The sequence below is a fragment of the Vanessa atalanta genome, chromosome 2 (assembly GCF_905147765.1).
Source record: "Vanessa atalanta chromosome 2, ilVanAtal1.2, whole genome shotgun sequence".
Taxonomy (NCBI): Eukaryota; Metazoa; Arthropoda; class Insecta; order Lepidoptera; family Nymphalidae; genus Vanessa; species Vanessa atalanta.
Window position 1 is genome coordinate 2,375,552 of NC_061872.1, and position 24,209 is coordinate 2,399,760.

At 35.2% G+C, this 24,209-nt stretch overlaps 2 protein-coding genes across 2 annotated transcripts; both read left to right on the top strand.

The window, feature by feature from the left end:
• The first annotated feature begins 102 nt into the window (after positions 1-102).
• LOC125071923 (pre-rRNA-processing protein TSR2 homolog) lies at positions 103-2,331 on the top strand. The gene is made up of 4 exons (XM_047682361.1): positions 103-317; positions 394-529; positions 676-812; positions 1,774-2,331. Exons 1-4 carry the CDS (start codon positions 213-215, stop codon positions 1,960-1,962), a joined length of 567 nt encoding a protein of 188 aa, XP_047538317.1. The 5' UTR covers positions 103-212; the 3' UTR covers positions 1,963-2,331.
• A 7,969-nt stretch (positions 2,332-10,300) lies between these two features.
• On the top strand, positions 10,301-23,826 carry LOC125075208 (alpha-1,2-mannosyltransferase ALG9). Its single transcript, XM_047686870.1, has 9 exons — positions 10,301-10,527; positions 10,836-11,002; positions 11,094-11,280; positions 17,114-17,313; positions 17,950-18,227; positions 18,613-18,767; positions 19,240-19,424; positions 19,826-20,044; positions 20,595-23,826. Exons 1-9 carry the CDS (start codon positions 10,427-10,429, stop codon positions 20,885-20,887), a joined length of 1,785 nt encoding a protein of 594 aa, XP_047542826.1. The 5' UTR covers positions 10,301-10,426; the 3' UTR covers positions 20,888-23,826.
• Positions 23,827-24,209: the final 383 nt, after the last annotated feature.

The window sequence follows — 24,209 nt, forward strand, 5'->3', positions numbered from 1 at the left end:
TTTCTTATTACAATTTACAGTATTGCCATTACCCATAATTCCATAGAGTGTTGCTAGTTGCATTAATAATTATTAATTTATTATTATAGTTATTGACGTTTGTTCATATAGGTTATAAATCTATCTGTTTTGAACTAATATTCTATAAATATGTGATAAACTTTCATCGATATAACATTTTCTAGTGTTCTATCAAAATAAATTGAGTCAACATGTTATACGACGACTTTAAACCTATTGTAGACCTCGTGTTTAACAATTGGACGGCTTTACAGCTGGCTGTTGAACATGGGATGGGTGCTCCAGGCGGTGAAAAGGTATGAATTATCCAAGGGAATATATAAAATATATACATTTAGGCAATGTTTATGCGAATACCATTTATTATTTCAGACGGCGCAATTAATGTCAGTGTACGTAGCGAGGTATTGTGTCGAAAATGTGGTAGATAGAGATGATTTAACAGAACTCTTAGAAGACTTGATGGACGAAGAGTTTGAAACCGTATGCCACGATAACTCGCCTAAAGGTACCGCCTAGTTCATCCACCTACAGTGTTCTAGTATCGCTTTTTAATTTAGAAATTTAAAAAGTAAACTAAAAGTATTAAGATTCAAATTTTATATTACTTGAATTGCGGATTTTTAATAACTTATGTGTTATTTTATATTACAGAAGTATCGTCGTTGCTCGTTTTCTTCCTTGGACTGTTGAAAGAAGGACGGCATGATGAACTGCGTAGTCACATAGAAGCTATGCCTAAATGTCAAAAATGGCTTAGTGAACCCATTCATGAGTCAGTCCCACCACAGGTAAAAAAAAGCACAAACTATATCACACCAACCTTGATCTTAAAAAATGACAATGATTTTCTTGTACTTACAATGCTAAAGCATATAAATATATTCAAATGAGTGTATTCAATAGACAGAATTTAAACATTTCTATTTTGAATGAATGAAATAGCCTTTATTTGGATACATGTGGCTTAAATAACACAAAATTTATTTTAATTAATAATAAATTATTCTAAATATAGACATAAAAAAGTTACATTTAAACTGCACTGGAATATGATGTCACAAGTAGAATCTCAGATTATTGTGATAACTTTACCACAAATGTTCAATCCTTGGATTTCAATACAGATTTTGTAAAAAAAAATTATGCCTATAAACATGGGAAGTACATAGTCTTGGATCTCAATGTTAGATTACAACTTGCCGTCTTTGGTTTAGGTCCACATGTCTTACCGTATTTAGGCTCCCATTTATTAAAAAAATTAATGCTATGAACTTAAGTTCATAGCATTAATTTTTTTTTGTATTAATATAACAGACTTCTACTGCATATAATTCGTAATGAGAAAATACTGCTAAACATAATAGAAAATATATTTTCAAATTTACATTCTTTTATTTAACCCAAGACTACTCACAGGATTGTCTATCTGTGTGTTCTCATATCAATATTTCAGTTTGTAGTGTAGTCAGTTTTCAATTAGTCTTTTCTGTTGATATTAATATCCCTAACAAGTTTCTTGCAAAAAAGATATAAATCAGGTTTTGTAATCCATGAATACCGTCTCTGATCAAGATAGTATCACCTGTGAAATATTTTTTATTTTTTGACATGCAATGTTTCAACAAAGAAATATAATATCAATCAATGTCTCATCATCTTCGAAAAGGTTGATTTTAGGCAATTGATTGTTTTTTTTAATATATGAAAACTCACAAATATTTTTTATAATAAATTTACAAAATCTTTCAGTGCCATGGTAATCCTGACGATGACACAACAAGTAGTGATGATGATGATGATAATGATGATGAAGAGCAACAAATCCAACCTAATTCAGAAGTAGCGACAACATCTAACCAAGCAGATGGAGTTGAACCCATGGACGAAGATGACTTAGAACCTGGCTGGACTGTTGTCCGAACACGCAGGCGAAAATAAATGAATACTACATATCAGTCATTTTAATATGATATTATGGTATTTGCTATCTGTATTAAAACACTTTTTATCAATGTGTGTCGTAGTCTTGATATATATTACTCTATGTTGTGGATAAAGATTTTAAATTGTTACATGAAATTTAAGTAATGTATATTATTATCTTTATCTGAATATTTGAAATGATAAACTACAGCTAAGTAAAATATTGGTGTCATAAAATGTAATTAAGGTTCATACAATGTTGTCAGTATAACTATTACATTAGACAAATAACATACTCTTAAATATGTTTAAAAAAATATCTAAGTCATTGAAATGGAAGCAATGTAATGTATCTACATTATTAAGAACATATGAGTGAATATTTATAATATATTTTTATAAATATTCACTCATATAATATAATTCTTTGTATATTTAAAACATATAATTATTTTGTATTAAATTCATATTGAATTTAGTAAAGATTGGCAAATACCTTATTATTAATATTTATGTTTTGTAATTTGTTTAGTGTACATATTATTATACTTAGTTTTTCACAAATGCTTTTTATATACACGCATATAAATATGACATAAAAAAGAAGTAATGGATTAAACGAATATTAGTTAAACGGTTTTCGGCAGTTCGACATACTTGTAATCTTAATTCGGCATTTATTTTATATTTAAATCTATTTAGTTAAACAGATCAATTGTTAGCGTTGCCCAAAGCTGAAGAAACCGTCAACCACTTCGAAATCCATATATTCAGGAACCTCAAACCTTTATACTTGGTAAGTACCAAGTATAAAGGTTTATACATTGAGTGTAAGTACACTCAAGTATATAAATGTTCATATTTTTCCGTCACTTATAATATTCGGAATTCACTGTCTGTGTTACCACACCAATTGACGCAATATTATATTAGACTAAAGAAGTAAACATTTTAAACAAGTGGTTCATTTTTTCTATCGTCAAAGGTAAACTAACTTACCTTTTTTCAAAACATAACTTATTTTGTAATTTTCTACAGGTAATATAAGTCTAATTAATTGTAAATGCAAAGAATGGGGGCAATTCAGCCAATTTTGAAGTATTTGGTAGTACCCATGAAACCATCATTAATATCGATGTTAAATAGATTTAAGTTTAAAATTATTATTATTGTAGTAATAGATTTAGAAAAATACCAATCCTTCAATAATTATTTTGTGTATTGTGTGTATTGTACCTTTTTTATATCTATACACATACAGAAATATGGATTTACTGTAATATTGTGCTTTTCAAAGATGCTATTTCGTATTTGTATATTCGTTATTAATAACTAACGTACATACATTTTATTCATTATAAACAAATCTCTGGCTAATAATTTTAATCAATCAATTGCTAAATTGAAAATTTTTGGTGATTTGGTAAAATCAAAGCAACATAAATCGATTAAGGTCTTAAGCACATCATATATCAATACATACATAGCAACATTTTATTATAATGAACACTATAATTTCATAAAAAAAAAACAGCAAAACACATCAAATGTGATGTATACATGTCAAACTATGTAATTTTATGTTAACTATTTAAAAAATCCTACTGGTATACATATTATTCTAGTTATGTATTTTATATAAGTAAATTAATTATAAGTGAAGATTGTCGTGCACACGTAGCATTTCAATGTGTAGTGCAATTGTGTCTACTGTTGTGTAGAAGTTATTTTGTACTGTTTAAAACGATTGTGACTTTATTTTATCGAGTACTTTTATTTATAAATAAATGTGCTTAATGTTGTTTTTTGTTTAATTATTAATACTCGCATTTATTTAGTCCTTTTATCAGTGGCGCAGCACGTCACTAGCACCCGGTGCGGATTCCAAATTTGCCGCACTCTTATTTTTGCAATCCATAAAAAAAAAAAATTGTAAATAAATAATATTTATTGAGAAAGCTTTCGCTTGCATCACCCATGCATAGAACCTGCATAGGTACCTGGGTATTTGGTAACAACAAAAAAAAAATGAAAATAATAACTGAAAGAAATTGACTTTTTTTTTCTCTAATTTATACAATATTAATCCTTATCCAATTAAGATCCTTAAATACATTGGGCATTTAATATAGATCAATATAGCCCTATATTGTATAGGCTATACAGCATGTAATTTAAATGAATGTTTTCGAAGATATTAGAGATTTTAAACGCAGGGACATTGCGGTTTGTATTGTCTAATGACCGAAATACTGTGAACGTTGTATATAAACACATACTATAGTATATTTAGTACCTATCAGCATTGCACCCGTGTGAAACCGGGGCGGGTCGCTAGTATAAGATATAATATTGTAATTTATTATCCTCATCTTATCATGTTTACTATATGTATAGTTTTATCATTATACCATACATCATTCTCATATTTTTCTCTATTTCCATAACTAGTACTTAATTAAAATTTCAATAGCTTTATGATAAAGTTTTGTAATAAGTCAAGTGTTCGCGATGGATTTTTTTTTATAAAAGTGAATACCTGTAAAACTAAAGGTGTGATTAATTTACATTCAATTTCAGATAAATTAAATGACTAAACTTAATAAAAGTTATAAACACCTATTTTTCTGTGCAGAATTAAAATAACAAATAAAGTAAAGTTCACATTGATTATTGGTTGATTAAAAAAAAATAGATGAAAATTAATTAGTTGTGAGCATTTATCGTTCGTAAATTAAATAAATATTTGATAATGATCAATGCTATGTAGTCATGATTTGTGCAGTAGCTACTTATTTTAATTTGTTTGAACGGTTTTCAATGTATTTTTTTTTTTTTTTTTTCTGGCTTTTATTTGTGTCAAAAAGACACAGATTATTTCGCCAATGTCACGTGCGATGGAGAAGACACGGTAGAGATTGATTGGTGCGGTCGAGATTGCAGGATCAATTTAATTTTGAAGGCATAATAGTAGTAGACGGAATTAAAAAAACCCACAACCTAAAACAACACAATAATAATAATTAGATAAAAAAAAATAACTGCTATTTAAACACAGAAAAACAATCACAAAACTATTTATAGCTTAATCTTATTACGTTCAATATATTTACATAGAAATTTACAAAATGGACTAAACACAAACATTAATAAACATTCGACATTAATAGGGCGAGGAACTTTTGGAGGGAGAACGTCATATGCGGGATAGAGGAGTTTGGGGCAAGAGAACAGTATATGGGGTAGGGAACCTTCGTCTAGGCCACACTCACACAAAGAGTGATCTCTAACTCTAATTTTACATAGATGTATGGGAGTACATGCATGTCCAAGGCGTAGTCGGCAGATAGTTGTGGTGATCCAACGATTGGCTTGCCTGTGAAGTGAAAACCAAGGTCGCCTTGGGATGTCTGGTTGTAGAGATGCGTAAAATCTACCTTTAGATTTTGATGAAACTTTCCAAACAGAGTTCCAGGATTTATCCAGATGAGTTTTCGCTAAAGCACACAAATCCTGAGTTGAATTTTTAAAATGATCTAGAGAGCCAGTTGTTATAGCAGCTCTAGCGTACGAGTCTGCGGCTTCGTTACCGCTTATACCAGAATGGCTTGGTATCCAGACAAGCGATATTTCTAGCCCTTTTTGGTGACACGAGAACAAAGCCTCCCTGATCTTAAGGATGATAAAAAATTTCCGCCTACTACGAAATGGATTTTCCCTAATTGCCAACAGACAGCTCAAAGAGTCTGTCAGGATAACAGTCTGTCTTAGGTCATGGGATTGGGCAAATAGGATGGCTTCCAGAATGGCAATCGCTTCACCGGAAAAAATTGATGTTTCAGGAGGGGATTTGAATTGAAGGATAATTTTGAATTTGGGAATCCAACAGGCTGAACCGACACAGCTATCGGGGGATATTTTAGAGGCATCAGTAAATATAAGGAGATGGTTTGACCATTTTTGATGAAAGATTCTTTGAAATTTACAGTTTGTTTCAGGAGCCCCTTTAGTAAGACCAAGATCTGTGATAATTGGAGGATTATATACAAGAGCTCTAAATGGAGTGGAAAAAAGAGGATTTGAATGGAACCTCAATATAGGATGCGGAAGTTTGGTAAATTTTAAAAAACTATCTAATAACAAGGATGGGATTTTAGGACGAGCACAGAGTTGGGACAGTTTGCTTAAACGGGACCAAAGAGGATGAGAGGATAGCTGTAATGATTTTACCACGAAGCGGTCGCATAAAAATTGTCTTCTTAGTTGTAGAGGAGGATCAACACATTCAACTTGCAGGGCGTTAGTGGGTGAAGTCTTCATGGCTCCTATAATTATTCTAAGGCATTTGTGTTGGATTCTATTAAGTTTATCAGAAACGGTTTTATTAAGTGGATCTAAGACAAATAGTCCATAGTCTAAATGACTACGGACTATTGCATTGTACAGTAGTTTAAGAGAATATGGGTGAGCTCCCCACCAGACACCTGAGACAGCTCTAAGGACGTTAATGCCCTTTTCACATTTTTTGATAATATGTTCAGAGTGACAAATTCCGTTCAGTTTGTTATCAAGTATTATGCCTAGAAACTTAGCCTTATTGACAAAGTTGATACGCTGATCCCCACAGAACAGGTCAAAGACGGGAATAAGCCTTTTTCGTGTAAAAGCAACTGCCTGAGTCTTATCTACTGATAGAGATAAGCCGTGATCAGAGAGCCATAGGTCAAGATAATGCAAAGCAGAGTTTAAACGCAATGTTAAGTTTTGGACGGAAGAAGATCTATGATATAATACAATGTCATCAGCATATTGAAGGATGTTACAAAAGTTATTAACAGACAATTCAAGATCGTGGGTATAAATGCTGTAAAGCAGAGGGCTTAGGACTGAGCCTTGCGGGAGACCTTTCCAGACGAATCGGGGGGGAAGAAAAAAATTTTGGTGTTTAACAGAAATTGATCTGCAAAATAGCAGGTTACATATGAAATGTGTAATCCTCGGAGGAACGCTCAGCTGGTGCAGTTTTTGCCTGAGTACCGGAAGAAGAACATTATCATATGCAGAAGAAATATCTAGAAAAACACCCACAAGGTACTCTCCGTTAGAAAAGGCTATTCGAATGTCTGTCGTGAGAATGCTGAGACTATCGAGAGTGCTCAGACCCTTTCGAAAGCCAAATTGAGAGGGTGAGAGAATATTCCTGCTTTCCATTATCCATTCCAAACGGTTTTTTAAGAGGTGTTCAGTTACTTTTACTAATGTAGATGATAAAGCAATGGGTCTATAAGAACTTGGGTCCAATGGGCTTTTTCCTGGTTTGAGAATGGGGATAATAATTTGGGACTTCCAAGATTCCGGGACGATTCCTGCTGAGAAAAAAGCATTAATTAAATTCAAATAGACGCATTTAGCTTTATCACTAAGGTTTACTATAAAAGAATAGGGAACGCCATCTTCCCCTGGAGATGAGTCTTTAAGTCCCTTTAGAGCTGTATGGAGCTCTGAGAGAGTAAACGGACCATCCATATCATCCGATACAAGTGTTGGAGTCAGTGTAATAAAGCTATCCTGGCATGGGACAAAGGGAGGTGCCAGCTTGGCAGCAAAATCATTAAGCCATATGGAGGGATTATTGGCATTTGGATTTTCTGAGTTGAGGGAGCGGCGAAATTTCTTAAGATTTGTCCAAACTGTTTGAGGAGGAGATCGAGGACTGAGGGATTCACAGAAGTTGTTCCACCCTAGCTTTTTCTTTTTTTTGAACAGTCTTTTAATTTTGGCATCAATACGCTGATATTCGATGAAATTTTGTGGAGTCATAGAGACTGTATATGACTCTTCGGCTTCAGATCTCCGTTGGACCATGACATTACATTCTTCATCCCACCAAGGAGGAGAAAGCAAAGTCTTTTTATTTATATTTTTTAGAGGAAAATGGGCATCAGCAGAGGATTTGATAGCATTAAGGAAAAGTTCGTAGTAAGCAATAATATTTCCATCATTCACAAAACCAGGGAGGGAGTCTAACATGGCATCAACAGAGTTAGAGTATGCTGACCAGTTAACATTTTTTAGTCTGTATTTTAGAAGAGGGGATGATTTGAAGGATGTGAGGGATCTGTTCTTAAGTGAAAGAAGGATAGGAAAATGGTCGCTTCCAAATGTTGATGGGAGGGTATTCCAAGATATTTGTGAGGATAGGGAGGGAGTTGATAGGGATAAGTCGACGGCAGAATAAGGATTCTGATTTGGATAAACTCTACGAGTCGGCGAGCCATCGTTGAGAATGCATAAATTTACATCATCAACGATGTCCACCAACAAGGGAGCAAATCCGTCACAGTGATAGGAACCCCATAATGTATGATGGGCATTAAAGTCCCCCATAACAAGAATAGGGCTTGGAAGGGAAGAGAAGATGGAGTGTAATTCAGGAGCAAGAGAAGAATTAGGATGGGGAATGTAAAGGGATAAAAAGGATATATTAAAGGCTTTTATAGCCACGGCATTGATATGCTGGCTAAAAGGAGGTAAGGGAATTTGGGAGAAGGGAATAGAGTGCCTAATCAGGATGGCACTACCTGCATACCCATCACTTCTGTCATCCCTCAAACAGGAAAAACCCGGAATCCGAAATCGAGAACCGGGAATTAACCATGTCTCAGAGAGGGCAATAATGACGGGTTTATATGAATTAATAAGGGAGAGGAGGTCAGGTTTCTTAGGACGAATGCTTTTACAATTCCATTGAAGGAATCTGATTGGGGCCATTTTTAAGGATGTTGAAGAGTTGATGTAAATCATTGGCAACGTTGGACGGTAAAGGGATTTCATTACATGTGCTTAGAATGTTAAGGAGGATTTTGGTGAGTAATTCTAATAAGTTAGAATTGTTATTAGGAGGGGAGGGATTATCAGCATTTAGAGCACAACCATTTGGAGAGGAGGAAGGGCAATTGCCAACTATGGCTTGGTGGGCTTGTTTATCATACCCCTTCCCTTGAGGAACTCTAGGGGCAGGAGAACGGAAGATGGTCTGTCTATATGATCTATTAGGAGGTGGGGAGGATTTAGATGGACTAGGGCTTGATGGCTTGATGGAGACATAACAATTTTTATTGATTGCTGTCGCGAATACTCTGGACAATCCTTGTCTGTAGCAAAGTGTTTACCAGAACAGTGAAGGCATGTAGCATTATCTTTAGTAACCTCACACAACTCACCTGTATGAGATTGGGAACATTTAAAACATCTGGGAGTAGATCTACACTGAGTCTTAATGTGGCCATAACGACAACAGTTTAAACAAATTATAGTAGGGAGATTATATGTTTCAACGGGAAGAGAGGTATGGAATGAATATATTTTATTGGGAAGGATTTGGCCCTTAAACGTTATTACCACTGACTGAGTTGGAATCCAGTTCACAACTCCTTCGTTGATGGTTTTACGATTTAAACGCCTCATTTTTAATATTTCACCACAACCATGAGGAAGCTCGATAGACTCTATAAGATCCTCCATAGACCAGTCAACCGGAACACCTTTCACGAGACCCATTCTAGTTACATTGTAAGTTGGTAACGTTGCTTTGTACTTACATAGTTCCAGTATCGGGTTTTTTAAAAAATCATTTGCAGATTGGGCTGAGGAAAATTGGACTTCTATTTTGTTGCGACCTACGTTTTTAACTCCATCATTAATAATACAACCAATTTTGTGCTTATGTAAAAACTGACCGAATTTGATGGCTCGGATTGAGTTACCTGCAGAAGGATCAGAAACTTCCCGGGAGACATGGACAATGAAGGGACCCTTATCGTCATCAGCGTAACTTTTAGGGCCGTCAGTAAAAGCGGGATTAATATAAACAGTCTGAATGGAAGGAGTTGCGGTAGTGGGATGAACGACTGTTTTTTTTGAGGAGGAATCGGGAGTGGCGGTGGATTTATCCCCGGAACGTTTGCGAGAGGAAGATTTATTGAGGTCAATAACTTTTTCCACACCCCCGGGATCGGGAGGTTCAGGAGGAGGATCAACATCCATTATCTAACTACTTTAACTTATCAACTAATATACTATAACTATAAAAGTAAATAAACACTTACCGTAACCGAATATGGTTAGTAAAACCCAGAAACCATATAAATTAACTATTTGCACTAAAAAATTATGGAAAGAATAACAGAAAATGATTATAATAACACAGATATCTCACTAACACGTGTGTCAACCAAAGCTAACGCAAGCGAAAACCGTTTTCAATGTAAATTATTTTTATGTAATACTATTTATTATCTGTTACCAGTTGACAATATTGTCATTTGTCATATGCATATGACATATACATCTGTCATGTTTCGGTATATATAATTATTAATTAAATAGGTGTTTGAATAATCGCCGCAAGAATATTGTTGTTTATACTATTTATATATGTACAGGTTTACAATTTAGTCTAAAATAAGATTCAGTTCTAATGCCATTAACAGCACGACAACGAAGTATTCATAATAAAAATGGAGCCAAGAGATCGGCTAGCTTTAGCAAAGGCAAACGATCGCGCAAGTCAAGTGAAGGGTAATTATATGTTAAATATAAACTATTTAGTTTTATTGCACTGGTACAAGGCGTTATATTAGTTTTATTTTAAATTAAAGTCTTCACATGTTATATTAAATTCTTTCATATAGATAATATAATAACCTCAATTGCGTTCGTAAACAATTTTTGCGTTAATAAATATTTTTCAGTGGCGGCTTCAACATTTTAATATGCAAAATCATTAAAATTAGTTTTATACAGTGTTTTTTAAGCCTTAAGTATAGCTTTTTTATTTATTTAAAAGATTACAAAAAAACCTAATTATACAATTTCAAATTTTACAGGGAGTATCTGTACACGAGTGCTCCGACAGATTTGCGCAGTGTAGCATACCCAGGTGGTGCATTAGCATTATTTCTATTAATCTCAGCGAGACTGGCTTCAGCTTATTGGGGGCAAATAGCTGATTGTGATGAAACTTACAATTACTGGGAACCTTTACACTACTTAGGTAAGTAAACCTAATCATATATATTAGAGAAAAAATTGGACTAAGAAAAAATAATGTAAGATTTATTAAAAAAAAAATTATATCTTTTCAGTTTATGGTAATGGTTTGCAGACTTGGGAATATAGTCCTACTTATGCCATTCGATCATATATGCCACTGTGGCTGTTTGCGGTGCCAGCAAAAATATTGTCTTATTTGACAACTCCGGTGTCAGTTTTTTATACTCTAAGATCTCTGCTTGCAGTTATGACAGCATGTGCGGAACTTATGTTCTATAAGTAAGTCCTATTATTTTCATAAATTTAAATGCAACAAAACATAACAAACATAATAAAAAAAAAACAATAATATGCAAATAATATTCAGCTAAAATGAGTTCATATGAGCTTGAGAAACTTATATGAGTTATTAAGAATAATGAGAGTCATAGATTTCCTTAGATAGCTAAACTAGAGGTCTGTGGTATTGTTTACTACACGTGCGCGATTTCTAAATTAGGTTTTTTGTACTAATATTGCTTAGTTCCACTAATATTTGTGTTGTCCTGCATTATTACTTGTTGTGAGGTAAGTGTTTTTTTTAATAATTTAGTAGTTGGTGATGGAATCTGAGGAGCCCCCGGATGGGGGCGGAGGTGACTCCATAAGTCATGATTGTGTGATGTCTAGTGAATCTATAATCAGAGAAGACTCCAAAAAAGTCCTAAAGGCTGCCAAACGCTCTCAAACCGCTGCAGAGAGTATTCTAAACAAACGGGATGCTTCCTCTCCCCCTAGCGCTTCGATTCAACACACATTCACACTCCCCGAATTTAGCGGTACTAAATTGAAGTATAACGACTCCGATCAAGGCCCTTTTATTGTCCACGCCTCACGAGTGGAACCCGACCCATCAGCTGGTTATACGATTAATTTACTTAAATTTGCTCAAATTATTTACAGAAGCAAGGTTTCTGGTGTTCTCAAGGGAGGAATTAAATCAGCAGGACGCAACCGTGTTGTTGTTGAATTTGAGAATGCTTCTTCTGCCAATAATTTCATTGACAGTCCATTGTTCCAGGAGCATAATTACAAAATAATTATCCCAGCTTTTCACATTACCCGAATGGGTATTGTGAAGCAAATTCCCATCGACTGGTCTATGGAGGAGTTTCTGAGTAGTATCGAATGCTACACCCCTGGTTGCCGGGCTATAAAAGCAAGACGGTTGAACCGAAAATCTGTTACTGACGGTAAAACTGAATGGTTACCTACTCAAACAGTCGTTGTGACATTTTTAGGTCAAACCTTACCTGAGAGAATCTTTTGTTGTTACACTTCACTTCCAGTATCCCTCTACTCCCTTCCCACTATCCAATGCAACAATTGCTGTCGCTTTGGGCACACTCAAGATAAATGCAGGTCCAAGCCAAGGTGCTTTGTGTGTGCTCAACCTCATCATGGACGTTCCTGTAAAGTACCCCATTGTGAGGCTACATGTCTGTCTTGCTCAGGTCCACATCTGGCTACTGACCCCAATTGCCCAGAACATATGAGACAGAAACAGATAAAAATTGTGATGTCAGAGGAAAATATCCCATACAATGAAGCCTCTCTCCGTTTTCGCCCTACCCGTCGCTCTTTTGCTGACTCCGCACGTTCTCCTCCCAACTCTATGTCCACTCCCACTCGCCCTACGATGAGCCCTCTCACTCCTATTTATGAAATCTCCAGCCCTCTAATCCCTCCTGTTTCATCCCAACGGAAAACTGTTCTTCTCAACCAACGACCTCGCCCTCCCCTTAGTAAGGGATTCGATAAAGAAGCTCACTCTGCCCTAGTTAGTTCTCCAAAATCTTCCCAGCCTAATGGCTGTGCTCTTATAACTTCAGATAATTCTAAACAAAATCCTGATTTATCCAATATCATCCAACTTTTGCTTTCTTTAATCGATATCATTACCAAGCATAATATCAGTTTACCGTACACTGTCACTGAAAAACTTAATCAGTTCACTCCTTATTCTTTTAATAAAAATGGCGACAATTCTCCAATGGAATTGCAAGAGCATTAGACATAAAAAACATGAAATCATCTCTCTAATTACCTCCTACCATCCTCATATTTTGGCCATCTCGGAGACATGGTTAAAGCCGGGTTCTCGTTTTCGGATTCCTGGATATTCATGTCTCCGCGATGATCATGTTAGTGGATGGGATGGAAGTGCCCTTCTTCTTAAACAATCCCTTATCTATTCATTGATTCCTCTCCCTCACCACTCTCCCTCTTTTAATATTGTAGCCGTCAGGGCTATAAATACAACCTTCGTGTCAATTTATATTCCTTCTCCTAATTCTTCCATTATTTCTGAATTAAGCTCTATCCTCTTAACTCTTCCTATCCCTTTAGTTGTTGTAGGTGACTTCAACTGCCATCATACTATGTGGGGTTCCCTTCAGTGTGAATACCCTTCTGCTCACCTCATTGATTTGTTTGATAATAATAACCTTTGTTTATTAAATGATGGCTCGCCTACTAGAAGAACTCCTCCATCTCAGAATCCCAGTTGTGTTGACTTGTCCTTAACGTCTCCCAATCTGGCCTCTCAGTGTAACTGGAAGGTATTATCCTGCTCATATGGTAGTGATCATCTCCCCATTCTTATCTCCTTATCCCATACTGTTCCTGTCTCGCCTATGCCATTTCCTCCTCTCTTAAAGTTTCGTATCTCGAAGGCTAAGTGGGCAGAATTTCAGCAATGCGTTACAAGCCAGACAGATCAATTTCCTGTAATAACTGTTGAAAACTTTTTACAAACTTATAATGATTTTATTTCTGCTTTATTAAATTCGGCCAATCAATTCATCCCAATTAAAAAGTCTCCTAAAGATTTCATACCTTCCCCCCCTTGGTGGGATTATGAATGCACGGAAATCATCCGCAAACGGGATGAGATGGAAGAGGTCTTTATGGAATTTCCGTCTTTAGAAAACTACTTAAATTTTCAAAGTACAAATGCCAAATCAAAAAGGGAATTATCCTTGAAGAAACGTAACGGCTGGTTTCGTTTCTGTGAGAGTCTTTCTCCCCGAACCCCTTTTTCACTTGTTTGGAAAAAAATTAAAAACTTCCGAGGTTCTTTCAGTGATAGCAATCCTGTTTCTAACGACCCTTCTGTCTGGCTCTATGATTTTTTGGATAGACTGGCTCCACCTTTTGTTCCTCCTGAAAATTGTTTTCCTTCATCTTCCCCTTCTCCTCCTTCCTATGATCGAATGGATGATCCTTTTACACGTGATGAGCTCTGCTCTGTTTTAGACAATCTCCACGACTCCTCCCCTGGTATTGATGGTATTCCTTACTCCTTTCTAAAGAAATGTTCTGACTGTTCAAAATTAATTTTACTCTCTATTCTTAACAAAATTTATGAAACTGGGTTTGTTCCTGAGTCATGGAAACATCAAATCATCATTCCTATCCTTAAACCTCAGAAAGATCCTAAAGATCCCTCCTCCTATCGTCCTATTGCCTTATCGTCAGTTCTGGCCAAAATTATGGAACACTTAATAAAAAATAGATTAGAATGGATTCTTGAAAGCAGGAATATCTTGCCAAAATCGCAGTTTGGGTTTAGAAAAGGTATGGGCACGATGGACAGCCTGAGCGTGTTCTCTTCGGAAATTCGCCTGGCCCTCTCAAGGGGACACCATCTTGTTGGTGTCTTTCTTGACGTCACTTCAGCCTATGATAATGTTCTCCTCCCGCTACTCAGGCAGAAAATGCTCCAGCTGAGTCTTCCCGCGAGGATGATTAATGTTATATGTAACCTTTTCATGCAACGTTATATTTCTGTTCGAGTCCAAGGTACTATGCATCCCCCAAGAATAGTATGGAAGGGGTTACCACAGGGATCAGTTTTAAGTCCCATTCTCTATAGTTTATATACTTCTGAACTTGACTCTTCTTGTTCATCCAATTGTAACATATTACAATACGCAGATGATATAGCCCTATATTACGCCTCAGAATCTATCGACGATTGCTCTGTTCGCCTTAATTCTGCTATACAAAATCTTTATATCTGGCTAGAGGATCATGGCTTATCTCTGTCTGGTCCCAAAAGCTCTGCAGTGGTGTTTTCCAGAAAAAGATTGATACCAGATGTTGATATTATTCTGGAAAATGAGACCATCCAAGTAAAAAATAACGTAAAATTTTTGGGGGTATACTTTGACTCTCGTATGACTGGCACGGTCCATCTTAATTACATTAAGGAAAAATGTGAGCTTGGTGTAAATGTTTTGAGGTCTCTTTCAGGTGTGTGGTGGGGTTCTCATCCCTACACTCAGAAACTCCTTTATAACGCCATTGTTCGGAGTCATTTTGATTACGGGTCATTCTTGCTTGAACCGTGTAATAAATCTGCTTTAGCCGATTGGGACAAAATTCAAGCTAAGTGTCTCCGCATCATTTGTGGTGCCATGAAGTCCTCCCCCATAAAAGCTCTCCAAGTAGAATGTCTCGATCCTCCCTTATTTCTTCGTAGACAATATCTTTGTGATAGATTCCTCTACAAAGCTGTTCAAAATTCTTGCCACCCATTACTTACTTCTCTTTGTCACCTTTCAAATTTTATTCCATCTTCAACTTATTGGACTCATAAAGAAGCTCCTTGCCTTTTCAAAAGTTATGAAAAATTTATTGCAGCATCTCCTCTTTTTCAATTTCCTGGTAATCCTTTGTTTGCTGTCCCTTTTGATGCACTTGTTTTTAGGCCCAATGTAATTACATATTTTGGTATTAATAAAGAAGATCCTGGAGCCAACGTTCGGTTTAAAAACCTCTTAAATGAACAGTTTCCCGGGTGGCGAACTATATTTACAGACGCCTCTAAACTATCTGCAGATGACCCTGTGGGTTCAGTGGTGTGGGTTCCTGACATGAAGCTGACCCTTAGTTTTAAATGCTCTCCCAAGACATCTATTTTTTCTGGAGAAACAATAGCTATTTATGAAGCTGTATCCCTGGTAGAATCCCACAACCTTAATAAAACTATAATTTTCACTGATAGTCGCAGTTGTTTAGAAGATATTTTAAAATTTCCCTTACGTTCTAGAGATGTTCACCCAATTAACCTCAAAACTCGGGAACTTCTTTTTAAGTGTCACTCTGCTGGAATTGAGGTAGCCCTTGCTTGGATTCCTGGCCACTCCGGGATTTCTGGCAATGAACAGGCTGATATATGTGCTAAGTGGTCTATTCGCAATGGTACGGAGACTTATGCTAACTGTTTTGCCCAAGATTTACGTTCTCTCGCTAAAATTGATCTGAATAAGCGCTGGAATGATGTATGGAACTTTACCCGTCATGTAAAAGGTAAATTTTATGGCAGTTTGCAACCTAATATTCCATTAAAACCCTGGTTTTCTGAGTTCCGTAACTGCTCTAAATTTTCTACTTCGACAATAATTCGGTTGCGTCTTGGGCATAACTGCAGCCCTCATTTTCTATCGAAAATCAGGGTTCGGGATCACTCTTTGTGTGAATGTGGCCTTGATGAGGGTACCGTTGAACATATTTTCTTTGATTGCACCAGATTTCCTGTTTCACTGTATGATGTTCTTCCTCCTACTTTCCCTCGCCCTTTCAACATGTCCTGTATTTTGTCTTCTTCAGAAATCTCTATTATAACTATTTTATTTAAATATATTGAAAGATATAACATTAAACTTTGAATAAGTTTAAGTATATATTATTTATAGAATAAGTATATTTATGTAGGTAGTTTTATTATTTTATATCTTAGTTGGTGTTGGTGTTAATATATTATATTGTGATGTCCTGTTTGTTTTAGATCGTGCTACTGGTCATTTGGCAGAACGAAAAAGTGCTGTTTTAAGCAACCACGTGTATTTTTCAACCCTGACACTGGCAGAATTGTCAACCTATTGACAGATGCCATAAACATAATAATAAATAAATAAAAAAAAATAGATTTCCTTAAATCAACAAACAATTTTATTGAAATTATATTTTTGATGAGCCATTCTTTAATCCATATATAATATATGGCTAACATTTATTATTATATTGTGATCTAATATGTTTCCTAATATGTACAAATATTTTTCAGAGCCGTTTGCCATGAATTTGGAGTTAATGTAGGCAGAGTATGGCTATGTTTAACACTGCCAGCTGCAGGATGTTTCGCATCAACGGCTGCAATGCTGCCCTCCGCATGGAGTTCAGCCTTGGTATCAGCTGCGTTAGCTTGTTGGTGGCGGAAACGATACCCTCCTGCTGTGCTACTGACAGCAGCAACAGTGTTATTGAGTGAGTATATTTTCACTTGATACAAATATAAATCATCCTTATATTACATGAACATCAAGAACTACTAAGAGTTTATGATTAATATATCTTTATTTATAATACAACACCATTACACATAAATATTTATATCCACTCGATAACAGTTTCGTCGACGTTTAAAACGCCATTTTATTGCAAATCCATAGTGAATATTATAGATTAATCAAGCTCTCGACCAAATATATCACGACAATATGCTGTCAAATGTTGTTTATTTGGTGTAGCGTATTTAGGTTTATGCCTACATTGAAACTTCAATATTTGTCTATGGAATGATTTGACGTATGACGTACTTCTTTTTCCTCTTCCCTTCTTGTGTGAGCCGCTGTAACGTGTGTTGTGTGAGTGCGCCGCGCTTTTGAAATTAGCTTGTGTAACGGACTTATCCTTCTCCTGTAATACTCACCCACCCCCTTGGCTGTGTTCTTCGAGTGTAAGAAGACCAAGGGAGCGCTCCCAAGAAGTTAACAACTCCCATTTTTCCTTAGCTACAGTCCACTTTTCTTATATAGTTATATAGTCTTAAATGTAAAGTACCAAAATATCATTCACTGATAAAAATAATATTACTTAAATTAAAAAAGAAAATCTTTTCAGGCTGGCCATTCACAGCACTTCTAGGGGTACCGATAGCAATTGATATGCTGTTCCTCAAAAAACAGTATATAGATTTCTTCAAATGGTCCCTCATAGCCCTGATAGTCATTCTATTACCATCGGTGGTGGTGGATTCGTGGCAATATGGGCGCTTAGTCGTTGCTCCATGGAATATAGTTGCATACAACATATTTACCGAACATGGTCCTGACTTATATGGTGTGGAACCTTGGACATATTATTTCGTAAATGGATTTCTAAACTTTAATATCATTTGGGTGAGTTTAGTTTATAATTGCTTAATTTAGATATCGATATAAATTTCTATGTCTCAGTATCTAAAGGTTTTTGGTGTTCAGTGTTGTCATATAAAATTGATATACACAAATATTCTAATTTTGCCGCTCTAAAGATACTCTTGCCTAAAAGTGTTGTATGTAACTTACAATGGATCATTTTATCTTTAATGAATCTCCTCAACGACTTATTACAATTCTTCCTTGTGACCTTACACTATCATAGTGGCAGTTAAACGCTTTACATTTAATACAACACTGTATCATGGTGATTCAAAATGTGCTTTACTTCAATAAAGAATATTCAGATTTGATTTGAGAGTGTAGGTACATGCCATGTCGCCCGTCCATCCGTATACCCCGGCAGGTGCTGGCGCTGTCGGCGCCGCCGCTGCTGCTGGCGTGCGCGGCGGTGTGCCGGCGGCCGGCGCGCGCCGCGTTCTGCGCGCCCTACGCGCTCAGCCTCATGCCGCTCGCGCTGTGGCTCGCCGTGTTCCTGGCGCAGCCGCACAAGGAGGAGAGGTGCGAGCCACGGGCGGAATGTCATATCCACTGGATATCATTTCAAACATGACTCATAACAATACTTTACTAGGTTATACTCGCTAATATTAGAATGGGTTTTGTGCAAGTCATTTTCTTTCGGTGGGTTGCTATATAGTATTGTTGTGTTCCAATTTGAAGGGCGTGAGTCGGTGTAAAATCACAAATAACAAAACATTATCGTTCCCAAGGTCACCAAACCATTGACCGTTAAGGGAGGAGGAAATTTATAATTTTTTATGGTTCCAATGTATAATCTAAATGTCTTTATTATGGCGGTGGTTATGACCAAGGTGTGGATGAGTGGCCCATTTGCGAGTTCGTTTAACAATTTAATAAAAAAAGCTGCATGTAACTCAGTAATTCATGTCTGAAATATTGAATCAAATTTTACATACAAAATTTCTATCGAGAAAACATATTTTCTATAGCTGAGTGTCAACGCACCCAGGTTCCTGTACCCGGTGTACAGTATGGTGGTGCTGGCGGGCGCGATCTCGCTGGACTGCCTGCAGAAGCTGACGTTCGCGGTCGGCACGGAGCTGTTCCGCTGGCGCAAGGAGAGAGAGAGACGGCACTACATCGTGTACACGGGGCCGCTCGTCGTCATGTGTGTGTTGCTGGCCGGGGCTGCGAGTGAGTGAGACTCATATTCGCTCGGTGTTTTATATAGTGGCAGGGACTTGGCGGTAGCCCTTCTGGGCTACCGCCCAGTCATCACTTATTCTACTGCTAAATTGCACTCCTTAGTATTGTTGTCCCGGTTTGAAGGTTGAGTGACCGCTTATCATCAGATGTCTCTTTTGCCAGTCCCCTAATCTATTATAAATAATTTAAAAACAAATGTCGTAGAGTCGTACCTGGAAATAACTAATAAAAATATAATATGATAAATAACTATTTATATGTAAAATAAAAAAAGTTTTTTTACATATGTATATGAAATTAAATATTTTTTTAGCCAAGATTCATTATTGTACTACTATTACGTGGATCTGTTAACTTATCTTTTATCTGAACAATTCATATTTTTTCAGATTTGTCACGCATAACAGCTCTGTACAACCACTATCAAGGCCCAATGACGATACTCCGCCATCTTCCCGACCAACAAGACCATCAACTGAATGTGTGCTTCGGTAAGGAATGGTACCGATCACCATCGAGCTTCCACCTCCCAGACTCATACAGGATACGTTTTATACCGAGTGAATTTTCTGGTCAGCTTCCTGCGCCTTATGATGATGGACATAATGGTGAGAATCGCTTAAACTAATTATATAATTTCGTTGAATAGTGACCACTAAAATCGAATTACAATGAGGCATCGACATAGATTTTTTTCAGTTTAAAAATTGTATTCACATACTGTTCACTTAAAAAGACCTGAGATGGCCCAGTAGTTAGAACGCGTGCATCTTAACCGAAGATTGCGAGTTCAAACCCAGGCAAGCACCACTAAATTTTCGTGCTCGGCGGTGAAGGAAAACATCGTGAGGAAACCTGCATGTGTCTAATTTCAACGAAATTCTGCCACATGTGTATTCCGCCAACCCGCATTGGAGCAGCGTGGTGGAATATGCTCTAAAAACCTTCTCCTCAAAGGGAGAGGAGGCCTTTATCCCAGCAGTGGGACATTTACGGGCTGCTAATGCTAATGGGTGGAGGTTTCTTCTGCTTAGAAATATTAATAAACATTATCTTAGGAATTACATAAAGGTGTGCAGGCATAATGTGCCTCTATTTGATGACAACCTAAGATTACAGTATTGTTCATAGTAATGCAATTAAAATACTTATTTTCAGCTACCCGAATTGTCCATCCGCACTTCAACGACCAAAACAAAGGGGACAATCGAACCTACTTACAACCCAGCGAATGCCACTACCTCGTCGACTCGGATATTGGAACACCTACGACGTTACAACCCCCCTATCATAAAAACGTTAACACGTGGGAAATAGTAGCATCAGTGCCGATATTAGACGCGACAAAATCTCACAAAATATTCAGAGCATTTTATATTCCAGTGTTGTCGAACAAAAATGTCGTTTACGCGAATTTGTATCTATTAAGGAATAAAATTATAAACATTTAGGTCGATTTTTGAGTGAATTAACTTATTCTTATGTCTCGTACTGAATGTATAGATTATTTAATTTATATGGAAAAAATATATTTTAGATTATTTATATTGTTTTAAGATTTTGTTGTTTATTTATAGCATTTATTTGTCTATGTGTCGTATTTCGCTTTATTTTCGTTTCGTTGCATTTATTATTTTAAATATATTATATATAATTTTGTGCAAAAATGAAGATATGTGGAGTCACGAGGTAACATGCGATGGTTTTATATAACTATTGAATAATTTAAAATTATTGTCACTAGCAAATAATATTAGAAGTAATAAGAACTTCACGGTTGAGTTTGGGCGCCTATGTGATATGAAATCGCTGTTATTAATACGACGTATGTTAAAATTGTGTAATATACAAATATGTATAAAATTTTTATTAGTATAATTTTTATATTTTTCTCAAATCTGTTGTCATTGGGACGACGATGATGGCCATTCACAATGGTTTCCAGATATATATATTTACGCAAAAGATTTTATAAACCAATGTGTACGTTAACACTGTTATAGTTTGATGGGAGTCCAAAGTCAATTTTTTTATTCAATATAGAAGTGTTACACTCGTTTATTGATTTCAAAAGTCTACTGCCAGGCTGGAAATAAAGACCTGAGAATAACGTAGTAAACTTTTTAAACAAAATCATACCAAATCTGTAAAATATTCGCAATTAGATTAAACTAAACTATATATCACGAAGTCAAAATATTCATAACCTGTATCGATCGATGGAGGAGTGACGACCAATTAACAACTTTGACATTTATTGCACGCGAAATAATTGATCGTGAACAGATCTTGAATAATATTGAGTATATCTTGAGTTCGCAATAAAAAATATTTTTGGTAATATGATATCGGAACTGGAAATAAAATTAAAGTAATTATCTGTGTACTACTAATAGATAAAACATATATTATAAAATCACGTGGAATATGTTCTATGGTTTATTTATCCCCACTCCTTCTTCGATCGGTATTGGCTGAGGTGAAGTTTGTAACAGACGTTGAGGAATTACGAACAGTTAATATAATAACTGTCACTTTAATGTGCATAATTATTTTAATTAAATTAGCTTTTATAGGCAGTTAGTCATAGTTAGTGTGTAATTCTGTTTTATGTAAACTTTATAATATCAATAATAATTACTCTTCGATTTATGTCTTGAGTATTGCAAGCTCATAAAATTATTTATTTTCGGATATTTTTGTTTCCATAATTAGTAATTCCTATTTTGTCAAAATCTAGTCACTTCTAACTATTTAGAAGACACGAGTGACTCCAACAATTATGGATTTGAAAATCATATATAGTCATTTCTAAAAATTACCACTTTGGTGTATAGTCAATTCTAAACGTGGCTAGTTCGAAGAGTGGATATTTCAAACGTTAAGTAAGTACGTAAATCATATAGCAGATGAACATGTACAAAGAACTCACACTTAGAAATGATCACAGATAAGCGATCGAAACTTAAAAAGGTTAAAATTGATTTATTTTTAAAAGAGAGGTGATACTATTTTCAAAATATATAGTATTTTTATTTCCAAAATGTCATTTCTAGGTGTGAGTGTAACATACAACCAGCCATACAATTTGTGCGATGTGTACGAATACGAGAGGCTTGTGTATTTAAATAAGAGATAGTTTTTATATAAATTAAAATAATAATATAAATTAATTAATAGTTATTATTCACGAATAATTGTTCTGTGGTTGTGTTGTGCTATACTAATAGAGTAAAGAGGGCTGTATGATTCAGTACACGTGAATATAATATAAGAAAAAAAAAGTGAAATATCACATTTAAAAAAGTTATATTGAATGATGACCTTGAAATGTAATTGGGTGTGATTAAAATTATCCGAATTAGTTAATTACTTTCAAAATCAAAAGTATTCTGATTTACGAACGCTACATATAGTCATTGTTTATGCCATGGATATAGTTCTTTTGAGACGTATTTTTTAACTGTCACCTGTTTTGTTAGTTAAATGTTGTAACTTTAAACTAAGCTTTTTAAACATTAAGTAGTTTTTTTTACTTCATATAATTATCACGATTGAGTTCTTAGTCTTGTTTAGTCACTATTAACACTATATACCGATTATATATCCAGAGTCCCTCGGCATAGAGCCTACTCTAACATCAGAAACAATGAGTCTTGGACATAGACAATATTACAAGATTTTACTAATTAATATGGTACATATATTTCTAACAGCCTTTAAATATTCTGAGAGAGTAAACTACTATTACTCATGGTGTGCATTAAAAATATAAGTTTTTTTTTTGTTTTCTTTATTCTAACATCATCAGACCCGGTCATTCGTTGCCGTGTTATATTGTTATTGCTAAAAACCTCTGAAACACACTGAATACAATGGTACAAATTTCATGTCAAAATATTCAGCTGTTTTTGCTTGAAGCGCGTTCGAAAAAAACAGCGATCCTTTAATAGATATAGATAGAACACTATCTATAGATATAGATTGTCATCTCACGCAAACTATCTCGAGGTAAAAGTATTCTATGTGATCTAGCTTAACTCGATAGCAAATCCCTTGATTTAATCAAAGGCAGTCCGAAACTTGTGAACATTTTTTATTTTACTTCTTTATCAATAGTGTTTCTTTTGAAATAATATTTTATTTAATAAAGTATAATTGCATTGTGTAGTTTGTTCCTCTCTCTGTCTCTCTCTATTGTCGTGTAATTTTTATGTCCTTGATTTTTTTTTAATCATGTATAATATTAAAATAAATAAGCAATATTATTTGTTGTGTATTATATCAACGAATTTCTACGATTATAAAGCGATAATAGGATTAAAAAAAGTAGGCAATTAACCGATTAATTCTATATTATAGATTATAGGTTTTTTTTTCTATTGCGAACATGTTTCACAGTATCTTGGTACGCCAAAGAGTTAATATTTTGCATTTTTCTAAGCACACGAAATTAAGATTCGAATGTAAGATTTTTAATAAAGTTTTTTTAAATAAATGTCTTGTTATTATTTAACCTAACTTTGATTCAGTAGATCTGGCTTGTATTAAAACATCATGACATTATAGATGGTTTCTACCCAGAGGGGCTTTTACGCAGCCCTAATAACAGGGTAAGTACCACTCAGTCATCAGATATTCTATCGCCAAACAGTAATACTGAGTATCTATGGGGGTAAACACTTACCATGAGATGCCCCAAATATTATACAATTCTAAAAAAAGATTATTTGTAAAACAAATATATATTAATTTTTTATCAGAAAAAGGCAA

Coding starts and splice junctions, on each gene's coding strand:
- LOC125075208 (XM_047686870.1), top strand. CDS start 10,427: ATGCCATTAACAGCACGACAACGAAGTATTCATAATAAAAATGGAGCC. Junction 11,003..11,093: donor GGAACCTTTACACTACTTAG/GTAAGTAAACCT, acceptor ATATCTTTTCAG/TTTATGGTAATGGTTTGCAG. Junction 17,314..17,949: donor AGCAGCAACAGTGTTATTGA/GTGAGTATATTT, acceptor AAATCTTTTCAG/GCTGGCCATTCACAGCACTT.
- LOC125071923 (XM_047682361.1), top strand. CDS start 213: ATGTTATACGACGACTTTAAACCTATTGTAGACCTCGTGTTTAACAAT. Junction 318..393: donor GTGCTCCAGGCGGTGAAAAG/GTATGAATTATC, acceptor TTATTATTTCAG/ACGGCGCAATTAATGTCAGT. Junction 813..1,773: donor ATGAGTCAGTCCCACCACAG/GTAAAAAAAAGC, acceptor AAAATCTTTCAG/TGCCATGGTAATCCTGACGA.